Source organism: Podarcis gaigeae (assembly GCF_964106915.1).
Source record: "Podarcis gaigeae genome assembly, chromosome: Z".
Taxonomy (NCBI): Eukaryota; Metazoa; Chordata; class Lepidosauria; order Squamata; family Lacertidae; genus Podarcis; species Podarcis gaigeae.
In genome coordinates this window covers 48,422,845-48,435,613 of record NC_139691.1, presented here as the reverse complement: position 1 = coordinate 48,435,613, position 12,769 = coordinate 48,422,845, and the positions used below count along the sequence as shown (strand labels likewise).

Below are 12,769 nucleotides of genomic sequence, written 5' to 3'. Positions count from 1 at the left end.
AAAAAAATACACAAATGGCAACATGGGCATAGCCAGGATTTTTGTTAAGGGAGGCAGACCTTTTGTTGGGGAGGGACAGAACCTTAGTTTGCTATGTATTTTTATCGATATTTGTTGATGGGGGGGCAGCTTCTCCTCCCTGGGCCCCCTTGGCTACGCCCATGAATAGCAGGCTGCTAGCAGTAGGGGCGTAGATAAATAGGTACCACTCCGGCAGGAAGGTAAACGGCGTTTCCGTGCACTGCTCTGGTTCGCCAGAAGCGGCTTATTCATGCTGGGCACATGACCTGGAAGCTGTACGCTGGCTCCCTCGGCCAGTAAAGCGAGATGAGCGCTGCAACCCCAGAGTCGGCCACGACTGGACCTAATGGTCAGGGTTCCCTTTACCTTTACCTAGCAGTAGAGGCAGGGAGGGGGTTGATGATAATTGGGATTGCAGCAGATGGGGTGAAGAGTTAAACTTTAGCACTTTCTTCCTCTACTGTGGTCCGTGTTGGTTGCAAGGTAAAATAAAATAGTTATAAAGGAAAATCTCTGGATGCCAAAATCTAGGTTTAGGGCAAGTCCTCTTTGGTGAGAGAATCCCAGCAGAGATTTAATATCACAAAATATACAACATTAATTTCAAAGGATGGCTGTGTTTCAGTTCTTGCATTTCCCTCCCCCCAGAAAGTGTGAATTAGGGAGGTTTGCTTTTAAATGAGAACTTAATTGAATTTCTCCTCCCATCCCCGGAAGGTATGTATATCTATAACTCAGGATAACACCTCAAGCATCTGATGAAGTGGACTATATTCAGGGCCAGCTCTACCATGAGGCAGAGTGAGGCATCTGTTTCAGTTGGCAGATGGGAACAGGGAGTGCAGGGGTGAGGCCTGGCATCCTCACACCCCCAACAAACTTGCTGCCCCCAGGAAATGGGGGAGACACTGCCCCATTGTCAATGTGGGTACTAAGATTCAGCAACCACTATAGCTAGCTTCTGTAAATGGAATGGGGTGAGATGGAGAGCCATTTTATCCCTTGCCTCAGGCAGCAAAATGTATTGGACCAGCCCTGACTGGTCCATGTAAGCTGAGGCCATAGTAGACCCAGTAGTCTTTAAGATTCCACAAGACTCTTTATTGTTTTAGCACATCCAAAGCAAGAGGGCTGTCTGTGCACTTGCTCTACACACTATAGCTGCCATACGTCCGGATTTTCCCGGACATTACCGGAATTTCAAAGGCAGAAATGACTACATACTGCGCTCTCTCTCTCTCTCTCTCTCTCTCTCTCTCTCTCTCTCTCTCTCTTCCTCCCTCCCTCTGGCATTTCCTGTAAACCAGCTTTCCCCCCTGATGGCATCTAGAAGCCAGAAGGGCTGCCCTTTCGTCACAAACAGCTACTGGGTTTGTAATGTCACCCAAATGTTTACTGATGGTAAGTCAAACCCTGTCCCATCCCCCCCCCCACACACAATGTATAAAAACAAAACACAGAGCAAGTAAAATGCATGAAGAAGTCAAAATTAGTTCAAGAAATTGAAAGCACAGTCTTTGCTGGACAGTTTGTTCCAGGAGATGTGTAAAAAGCAGGCGAGGAAACTGACCAAGAAGGCAGCCTCCTCCTCCTCCAAGTTTCCAGATGCTGCTCACTCACTCAGGGCACCCACGGTGGGTGTGTCTGTGGCTTCGCATAGACTCTGCTTTGGTCTATCCCCATCAGGGACTCCGTGATTTGGGGGGAGCAAGTTTTGCTGGGGCAAAGGTTTTCCCCTTGAACTGATAGAGCCTCAGCTTGAACAAATGTTGGAGTTTCTCCTGGAACTGGCTGCTGATGACATAGTACAACAAAGGATTGATGCAGCTGTTAGCGAACCCCATGGAGAGCCCAAACGGTAGGGCTGCGTCGATGACAGAGGTGACCCAGCAATTGCTGATCACATCCATCCAGGAAAGGGCATCCAGGAAGGTGAGGATGTGGAAGGGGAGCCAGCAGACCAAGAAAGCCACCACCACAGTGGCCACCAGCTTCAGGACTCTATCCCTCATCTGCTGGTTCTTCCCAACCCCCTGAGCTCTCATCAGGTGCACCCTGATCCAAAGGTAGCACGTGATAATGATGATGAGGGGGACCAGGAACCCAAGGATGTTCTTCATCAAGGCTGTTCCAGCTGACCAGCTGGAGTATTTCTCTGATGGGTAGGCCATGATGCAGGCTGTCACACCTAGCTCCACGATGTATTTGGTGTTGCGGAAGTAGAAAGTTGGCAGGGAAGTTAGGGCCGCCAGTCCCCATACCAGAAGCGCAGTCTTGGACGCTTGCTGCAGTGTCCCTTGCTGGGACTGGAATGGGTGGGCAACTGCCTGGTAGCGGTTCAGGCTTAGGCAGGTGATGAAGAAGATGCTGGCAAACATGGTCAGGCAAAGGACCGAGCTGGTGATTTTGCACATCACTGGGCCAAAGAGCCAGTTGTACCCATACGTATAGTATGCAGCCCAAAAAGGAAGTGTGGTCAGGGCCAGCAAGTCCGCCATAGCCAGGTTGACGATGTAAATGCTGGAGACTTTCCTCGGGCTCCGCTGCCAACACAGCACTGCTACCACCATGCTGTTCCCCACCACTCCGAGGATGAAGATGATGCAGTAGAGGACTGGGATGAGGACAAACTGGTAACTGGAGACAAAGATAGGGCAGTGGGAGGAGACGTTGGCTGGAGAGGAGTAAAGATCTTGCAAAGGCTGCTCAGTGGGGCTGGGGGTGGAGTCGTTGTCCCTGGAATGCATGCTGGTGCCCAGGATGGAGTTTTGGGGTGCAGTGAGCTCTTCTTGGCAACTGGAGTTTTGTGTGTCACATCATCCAATAGCTAGCCTATTTTTATTTTTTTTAAGAAAGAGAAAACACAACAGAATCACAAGCTGCATACGTGCAAACTACATCCTTGGCCTTCCCAGTTTACTCATGAAGGAGATGAAACCAGGAAATGGCATTCTAAGGAGTCAGAGCATCGTTCCCTCTAACATGGTATAACTGCCTTCATTGACAGGCAGTGGCTTTCCAGGTTTCAGGTAGGGGACATTCTGGAGGTGCCAGGGATTGAACCTGGGACCTTCTGTGTGCAGAGCTACAGCACTCCCCCAGGATGCAGGTGCATTCCAGGTCTACTATTGCTTAAGATCTGATCTGCTGGAAGAGATCAAAAGTCAGTCGAGTCCAGCATGCTGTCCCCTGAAGCAACCAGCTTTGTGCTTCCAAGATTGGAGGGTCTGAAGGCAATGTCTGCCTTCAACTTTGTCCCAGGACTCTAGGGTCACAGCTGTGAAGGCAAAAGCTTAATTCTCTCCCTAAACCAGGCACCATCAGCCTAGAGCCTTCCTTTTAGCTCTCTGCTATCAACACTGACAAGCATCAGCTCCCCAGAGGTCCAGACAATGGTCACTTTCCCAGCTCTGTGTGGAGATGTCATGGTTGAAACCTGGGACACTCTGTATGCAAGCAGACACTGAGCCACAACCCTTCAATTGAAAGGCTGCAGAAGGATGTTTATTTTAAAACAGAAATCACGAAGGAACCATATTGAGCATGGATGAAAAAGTTTGTGTGTGTAAAATACCCTTTAAATCTTCACTGTTATTATTCAGACATTTCTATACAGCAAACCTCCCCTCCATGCAAAGCAGTTTCTTCACACAGTGCTAGATAACATAAAGCCTTATGGGAAACACAAAGAAGACAGGTGGTTACTTACTCTGGGAGTGCTTGAACTCAGGCTGGTTACACACCAAGTTGTGTCCACCCTCAGGCAGGAGCAAAACCTTCCAGGCAAAACCTTCCCTTCTTTCTCTGGCTGCTTTGTGAGAGTTGGCTTTACATCACTCCAAGACTGAAACATGAACACCATCGAGAAAGTCTTTGCATAGCTTCCCGCTTTGTATGAGAGGAGCATTGGGCTGGTAGAGAGCATACATGCGTCTCTCAGTCTCTACAACCAATGAGGCAAAAGACTGAAGGAGGGAGGGTGTTTAAGCAATCCATTCCCAGTGCAGTTGTTTGGAGAGAGAATGCTCCCCCTCCCAGCTTACCCTTCATAAAGTTTGGCTAGAAAGTGTGCAGCTATTTCTTCCTGCAATCTGAGAAGAATGTGTGCGAAAGAGGGGTGGAAAATAAGCAAAATAAACTAGCATCTTCAGTAAGGTGTAGCTTCCAGGAAAGTGTGCATGGAATTGTACAGATAATGCTGAAAGAGAAAAAAGCTTCAGAGCAGAAGTTTCATCTACACTTACTGTTTGCCCTGCGCATTCTATGTGCAGCTCCACACTGAATCTCAACAAAAGGCAATTCAGGTTTTCTGAAGGTTGCTGTTTGCTCCAAATCAGCAGTAAAGAGCGTGTTTTCCTGGAGAAAGTGTATGTGGGGAAGCAGTTGGACACGGAGCTTTAAAGTGCAGACCTGTGTCTAGAAACTCAACACAAAATGAAGTTTGAATGAGCCAAGAATCTCTGAGCAATGTGCTTTCTGATAAGCAAGCAAGGACTCAGCAGGTAAATGCAACCAGCTCTGTGCCAAAGCAATTGGCTGCGGTTCCTAACTTTCCCCCTTCCCCAACCCAGCAAGAAAGATAAATGCATAGAATTCGGGCTGCATGGAATTTGGAAATGCTGTTGGAAAGGCTGGCTCCCATCAAACTCAGAGGTCCAATTAGCAACATGTTAGAGGTCAAATGGTCCATGTACATGAGACTGTTCACCTGTTTGCATGCACAGGGTTGGCTGGATTCTGTGACTGGAACTATGCAGGGGTAGGGAGCAGCAGCATCTTTCCCTTGGCCTCAGGTAGAAAGACATCTTGAATGAGCCCTGGTAAGCTCGATTTGCACTGAAAATTGATCCAACTGCAAGCTGAAGGAGAAGCACAGAGTGTTTATTCTCCAGGATGCCAAGTCCTGGCTGCTTAACTTTCAGTGTCAACAGAGCTTCCTCACACATTAGCTTTGCTTCTGCCCATGGGTGCCAACCTGCAATGTTTTTCCACCCATTAGTCAGACGCTGCTCCTCCCCAGGCTCACTACAATCCAGAAAACTGTGGAGTGCAATTTTCTTTTCTACAGAATTTTATTTTCTAAATGGTGGCATTTTGTTATCTGGGATCACAACATTATTGTATTCCTAAGCTCTCTTTCATAGTCAAAAGAATAGTCATTAGAATATCACAAAAAGAAAGAATGCTAGTAATTGTGCCTATTTTTAAAAATTATCTAATTTTTATATTTTGTGATGTTTTGTGTTTTGTATTGTTGCAGACCTCCTGTTACCCTTACTATTCAACATTTTGCTGGCACAACAGTTTACAGTTCTGAAGCTGCCTTCTGCTGAGTCAGACCATTGGTCCAACTAGCTCAGTTCTGTTGACACTGACAGGAAGCAGTTCTTCAGGAATCTTTCCTAGACCTCCCTGGAGATGCTAGGGATTGGACCTGAGAACTTCTGCATGTAATTCAGGTGTTCTGCCACTAGGCCACATCAATTCCCCTCTCTTTTCTCTACATCCATGTGAGGCTTTGCTTGCTTAAAATCCAGTGAGGTTGGTTTTCCTCATTATGTTTCAAATCATGTTTGCATGGTGTCATACACATCAAAATGGCTAGATGTATTTCCAAATCACCTTCGGTCTGTCTGTCCACCCCAGTGGACATAGAAGGTGTGTGAATCTCTTCATGTGGCTTATGCTTTCAGTTCAGATAATAGCTTGTTGGAGGGAATACATCAAAATGCAGTATCCAAACATAGATGAACATCTGCTCCTTGATCTCAGGACCCATCATGTGAAATTTGGGGAAAAATCAGTGCAGTTTTAAAAGACTCAGTCCTCCATCTTGATTCAAAACAATTGTATCCAACCATAGATGAAAATCCATTTTTCAGTTTTGGGAACACACACAGAAAAAATTGGTATGGTATCTTAAGAGGTGTGCAAATGTATAATGAACAAATAACTTTCCAAAATCGAGAGTATATTACATTGTATTTATATTCCACCATTCCTTCAATGAGCTCAATGGTTCTGCCAGTTTACCCTCACAATTCTGTGTGGTAGGTTAGGCTAAGAGATGGTGTCTAGTTCAAGATCACCCAATGAGCTCCAGGACTGAGTGGGTCTCCTAAGGTCCAGGTCCAACACTCTAACCACTATACAACACAGACTGCTTCCGAGCTGTTCCAATTTTGTATGGGTGGGAAAATTCAGCTGCAAAAGGCAAATTCAAGTTCTGCAATTGAAATCAGTTTACTCTTAAAAAAACAAACAAACAAAAAATCTCCAGAATTTTTGCTGTAAGGAATGTTATGGGGAAATGCACTGGAAAGTGTGGGGTGGCAGTGTCTTAATGTGACACTACGTAACCTGCCCACAAACAAATCAAAAGGAATGTTCAGTAAATAGCAGGCATTGTAGCACCTCATGCAAAGTCAGGCTAAATGCTCAATAACCAGTTCATCTGGAAGTATCCCCAGCTTGTTAGTCTTTTAATGAGTGTCACAAGACGCTATTGTTATAAACAAGTTCTGCTCTCCGAGAGCCATTTTAATACATGTGTCATAACATAAAGTCAGAATGAGAAAATCAAGAGGCTGAAGATGATAAAGTATGGGATAAAGCAATTTCATTCCCAGAGTAAATGAGTGGCCTGGATTTAACCCAGCCAAGACTGAAGGGACTTGCCTTTGCAATTTCTGGCACATATCCAAGCCTAGCTGTGCCTTCAGGATGTACAGACATGAAGTGTTCCAGTGACCTACATTATGTGCAGTAACTTGGAGAGGGGGCTTTTAAATGATGTCCCCTCCCAATTTCCTTTAAAACACGAAGAATAAGCTTGTAAATGTGCCTTATGTTTAGATTCCACATCGAGGACTTGGCATATCAAGGAGCTTCTGAGCTCCAGAGCATGATTTGACAGTCTCTCTAGAACATTTTGAAACACTGCATGTTTGGAATATTCCATGAAAGAGGAGATTCCTGCAGAAGCTTGGCTCTGTCTTCCCTTTTCAAGCATTTCTTGCTGATTTAGAAGCATCCAAATGAACTCCAGCATTCAGAGAGAGTCCAGTTTTAGAAAGCCTCCTTGCAGTTATTATGAGTTGCAAGCGCCTTTCAAGTACGGTATGTCTTTCGTGTAAAATAAACAGCTTTCTTAATTTGCCTAAAGTCATATCCAGGGTAGAGTATTATCCAACAAATACTCCAACAAAGTATTCAGCTTCCGTTGATACATTTGAACTCCAGATGTGATTACTCTCCATCCCCTTGCTATTAACTAGTACACCGTGCCCCCTCATGGGGTTGTTTTGTGTTTTTCCTTCATATGCTGCTTTTAGAGTTGTTAAAATTGTACCTTTGCAAACCTGGATTTCTTCCTAACCCTTCTGAAACTTTTGTCTTTTGTGTGGGACTCTGTGCCATTATCTATCTATCTATCTATCTATCTATCTATCTATCTATCATCATCTATCTATCTCTATTTATTTATTTTTAAGTCATTCCTACACCACTTAATTATTTGCATTTTTTTCTTTTTAAAAATAATTTTATTAGTTTTTTTAACATATCATTTTCAACAATTATTAAACATACTTTTATATCTTATACAATTTTTTTTTACTTCCATCAATCACATCTGACAATTTTCCAATCTTTTCACTTATTTTACATTTCTTACTTTCACTATTACATTTAAATCTCATAACTAATATCTCTCTTCTTTCTCTTCTTTGCAATGTTTCATATATTTCTCCTTACAAAACTTCTTGTAGTCCTACTAGCGTAATTTGTTGATTACAGTTGCTCTTCAAACAATTCATATACTTCTTCCAATCTTCTGTAAATCTCTGGTCCCGCAGGTTTCGAATCCTTCCTGTCATTTTATCCAATTCTGCGTAGTCCATTAATTTTGTCTGCCATTTTTCTTTTGTCAGTATTTCCTCCATTTCTGGGCCAACAATACTCTCGCCGCTGTTGTTGCATATAAAAACAATTTAACATCCTGTCTATTAATATCCTCACTTATAATACCAAGTAAAAATGCTTCTGTTTTTTAAAAAATATATATATCTCAACATTTTTTTCATTTCATTATATATCATTTCCCATAATTTTTTTACTAATTATTTGCATTTCTAAGTGGTGTGCATAATCAGCAGAAAAACACAACAATAAAACAATTTTTTAAAAGTGTCATAAAACTGAACACTACTTTAAGCAGCTTCCAGAATAAGAAAGTCTTAGCCATGTGCCTGAAATTTAGCAAGGAGGGTGCCTGTGATCTCATCTGGAAGGAAATCGCTGCAGGGTTCTGTCCTGGGCCCATTAGATGAAGGAATTGAGGAGATGCTCATCAAATTTGCAGATGACACCAAACTGGGAGGGGTAACCAATGCCACAGAAGACAGAATCAGAATTCAAAATGACCTGAATAGATTGGAGAACTGGGCACAAGCTAACAAAATGAATCTCAATAGGCCCAAATGTAAGGTTAGGCAGGAATGTTAGGCAGGAAGAACCAGATGCACAAATATAGGGCAGGGGACCCCTGGCTTGCCAGTAGTACATGTGAAAAGGATCTAGGGGTCTTGGTAGACCACAACCTTAACATGAGTCAACAGTGTGATGCAGCAGCAAAAAAAGCATTGCTATTCTAGGTTGCATCAAGAGAAGTATAGTAGTATAGTGTCCAAATCAAGGGAAGTAATAGTACCCCTCTATTCTGATTTCTGGGCACCACAATTTAAGAAGGATGTTGACAAGCTGGAACGTGTGCAGAGGAAGGTAAGATGATCAAGGGTCTGGAAACAAAGCCCTTATGAGGAACAGTTGAGGGAGCTGGGTATGTTTAGCCTGGAAAAGAGAAGATTAAGAGGAGATATGAGAGCCATCTTCAGTGATCTCAAGGGCTGTCCTATGCAAGATGGAGGAAGCTTTTCTCCTGCTCCAGAAAGTGGGACTTGAACCAATGGCTTCAAGTTACAAGAAAAGAGATTCTGGTTAAACATCAGAAAGAACTTTCTAACAATAAGAGCTGCTTGGCAGTGGAACAGACTCCCTTGGGAGGTTGTGGACTTTCCTTCCTTGGAGGTTTTTAAGTAGAGATTGGCTGGCCACCTGTGATGAATACTTTAGCTGAGATGCCTGCATTGCAAAGGGTTGGACTAGATGATCCCTTGGGACCCTTCCAACCCTATGATTCTGTGATTCTATTACTTGGTTCCATGTCACTGAATGCAGAGTTCCAGTAGTTATGACCTGTGCATCTGATCCATGGGGGACCACCAAGAGAGACTCGGTGATCATGCTGAAATATAATAGATTAGGTGGTCATTGAGGTACCCTGGACCCAATATGTTAAGGGCCTTGCAAATTAAGACAAGAACCCTGACACAGGCTTGGTTGCGAATGGACAGCCAGTGCAAGCTTTTAAGCACCAGCGTTGTGTGCTGGCAGCAGTCTGTCCCCATCCACAGTGCCACCACAGGGCTTTGAACCACCTGGAGCTTCTGCGCCAGGCACAAGGGCAGACCCACTTAGAGCACATTGCAATGATCAAGTTTTGGAAGTTATCAGTGTATGAATCACTGCAGCCAGATCGATCCTGCTTAGGATTGGCTGTAGTTTGCACATTAACTATAGATGGTCAAAGGCACCCGTAGCCGCCGAGGCTACCTGAGCCTCAAGTGATAAGGAATAGTCCAAGAACAACCCCACATACACACACAGACAAAAAAACCCCTATGCACCTGTTCTTTCAGAGGCAGATACATAATGATTGGCACTCGCAGCTTGAAAATCAGGAAGACAGGGAACTCAAGTCAAAATGAAGACTACTGATTTCTTCATCTAGCAGTGCACCCACACAAAATTTAGCTCCTAACATTATTGTTGTGGAAGAAATATTACCTCCCACTCTAGGTGCAGGGAGTGGGATGTGGGACTGAACCTGAGAGAAGATGGAGGGAGAGGGAAAGCAGGCAGCCAGAGGGATTGAATCAGCCAGGAGAGAGGCTCCCTGGCCAGGGAATGAACAAAATCTTAGTTAAGGTGCTCTTGGTAGGAGAGACTGAAAAATAAACTAGAGAAATTCCACTGCAGAGGCCCATTAAAATCTGTGCAAATGTTATGTCTGTCTAGCTCAGCATCTCAAGCCAAATGAGGGTAAGCATTTGTGCTAATCCTTAGTTTGCCAGATATCTAGTAATCCAGCCCTTGGGGCTTGTTGTGTTTTTCCCAGGGCTCAGAAAAATTACAAGATGTCTGGAGTCCAATCACAGAGCAGCCCTGCAGCGCTTGAACCTCCTTCTTGGGTCAGAAGCAAAGGGCTCTCACAGCAAGCAACATAGTGGCTTCCAGGGGTGCCAACTTTAATAAAATACTGGGGAGGCCCAGGTAAGCCCCATCCCACATAATCAATCACATGACATAGTGCACACACCATCTGAATGGCAATGCCCATCAGCTTTGGGAGGGGCAGTTCCCTTAAATATTTTATTGAGGGGCGAAGGGACCTTGGCCCTTAGAAGTTGGCTCCTACGGGGCTGCAGTCAGAAGGGGCTCAGAAGGAGATAACCCATGGAATAATTAGGCTCCTTCCCTCCAAGTTAGGCCCCATGTCCATTTAGATGAAAATTTGGCCCCCAAATTCCATAGTTTTCCTAACTCTCAAGGGCTGAATTCGACACAGGGCCAGTTTACCTGTGAGGTCATATTACCCCATCCATGCTGTCAGGACTGCCTCTAGGTCCCAGCTCACAAAGGACCAACGCCCGGTTGATGTAATGTACAAAAGTCTTTATTGAAGTTTAGTTTCCATTTCAAACCCCAGAGCGCGCAGCCCTACGTCTTGACTCTAGATCGGCGAAGTCCCCTCTGAGTCACTATCCCTTCCGCACCAGTTCAAGATCCTAGCCCGGCTCCACCTCCTGCGCTGTTCCTTCCTCCTCTGGGTCCTTCTGCCCCCTGGGGTTTCCTCCTTCCTGGACTCTTCTGACGCTGACCCCCCTGAGTCTTGCCCTTCCTTCCGGCGGGCTTTAGGACCTGGCTCCCTATCCGGGCTCCTTGCTGTGCCGCTCGCCTGTACATTTGAACTTGGCGCGCGCGCCCAGCCGGTAACCTTCCTCCTGACCGTTTCCCCGCTCTCCGATGTGGGCGTGGTCAAACCTGACTCATCTCCTCTCGCTGGTGGTGAGAACACTGGTCCCGATTCCTGGGACTCCCCCTCCCTACTGCGCTCTGGTGGGGAAGCTGGTCCTGATTTCCAACTGCTGCTCAGGGAGTCCCCGCTGGCCCCTTCCTCCTGGGGTTTTCCCCCTGGAGCCCCCCTTGCCCTGGCCATCGGCGCTCCCTTCTGTGAATCTTCCGATTCGCTGGAGAGGCTCGTGGAATGACTCTGGCCACTGTCACTGCCTCCACCCCACTCGGATTCCTCCTCCTCACTCTCCATTTGCTCCCCCTCCTGTGTCTCTGCTCCTGAACCCCTGACACATGCATAGGCTCAAACACACATTCAGCTGCTCCAGTCTCCAGGACTGGCACCATGGCAGATGCCACAAAGCACTTGCCCTACATTCATAGGAAATCAAACTTAGTGTGTTAGCAGCCACACATCAGGCAGGCACCCTCACCCTATATGGTGCTGCTTAAAACCTTATGGGCTAGACAAGCCTGTCCCGGCATGTTAGCATGTATTTTAAACTGATTTTTAGCTTAGCGTGGATTTTCTGATTTTTTTTAACTGATAATTTCATTTTAAAAATTCTTTTTGTCAACTACTCTGAGGAGTAGAGTGTATATACATTTCAAGAAACAAATAAATATAAATAAATCTATCACCCAAAGGTGATTTGCACAATTCATAGAATCATAAAGATGGAATTGCAATTTGCTGATATCCTGAGAGTTAATTTTACTGTGTACTATTATATTTTAAATGGATTATTGAATATTACTTTATTTTATGCATCATTTTTTTACAGTCATTTCAGTCATTTTTTTATTATGGCTTATTTGTATTGGATTGTTTTGTTACTAGATGTGTGATCTTTGCAGTATATTTTGATGCTTCTTTGGCTTGTATGCTTCCTTGTGTATAGCAATCCAGGAAGGTGGCTCACAAACTAAAGGTGAAATGGAATGAAATGGAATCATATCTGATCAGACAACATATGCAATATAGTAGCATTGGGTCCATCTGCACATGGGTGTAGCCAAGATTTATGGAGGAGCGGGGCAGAAACTCAGTTAAGGTTTTTTTTTTATTTACTGGGGGGCAGTTGCCCCCCTGCGCCTCCTTGGCTACAGCCGTACATCTGCACACAAACATAGCAAGATGCATCATACAGAACCAAATCCTTGGTCCATCTGACTCAGGTCTCTGGGTTTCGGACTGGGAATGTCACCAGCCCTACTTGGAAACTCCCACAATTAAATCTCAGATCTTCTGCCTGCAAAACAGATGTTCTGCTGCCAGACCAAGGCCCATTGCTACACAGTGAACAGTGGATGCTATGTGGTCTGTCTGCAGGAGGTTGTCCAAAGAACTACCCTCTGTGCTGCCCACCAGCAAACATCAGCCACTGCAAAGTTCTCTGTTTATTTGCAGAGCCTGGGGATTCAGAAGGAGAGGGCAGCTAGCAGATTAGGTGGAAGGTTCCCCGTGAGGAGTGGCAGCTTGTGAGGATGGGCTGCTGACCAATAGCTTTTAGCTGTGTTCAATCAATGGAACCTCCAGATTCAGCTGCAGTAT

At 45.1% G+C, this 12,769-nt stretch overlaps 1 protein-coding gene across 1 annotated transcript; it reads right to left on the bottom strand.

Annotated features, from left to right (window-relative positions):
- Positions 1-1,100: 1,100 nt before the first annotated feature.
- Positions 1,101-3,969, bottom strand: AGTR2 (angiotensin II receptor type 2). The gene is made up of 2 exons (XM_083721138.1): positions 3,731-3,969; positions 1,101-2,853 (listed from the first exon to the last, which is right to left on the bottom strand). The coding sequence occupies exon 2, from the start codon at positions 2,766-2,768 to the stop codon at positions 1,704-1,706; it is 1,065 nt and encodes a 354-aa protein (XP_083577264.1). The 5' UTR covers positions 2,769-2,853; positions 3,731-3,969; the 3' UTR covers positions 1,101-1,703.
- Positions 3,970-12,769: the final 8,800 nt, after the last annotated feature.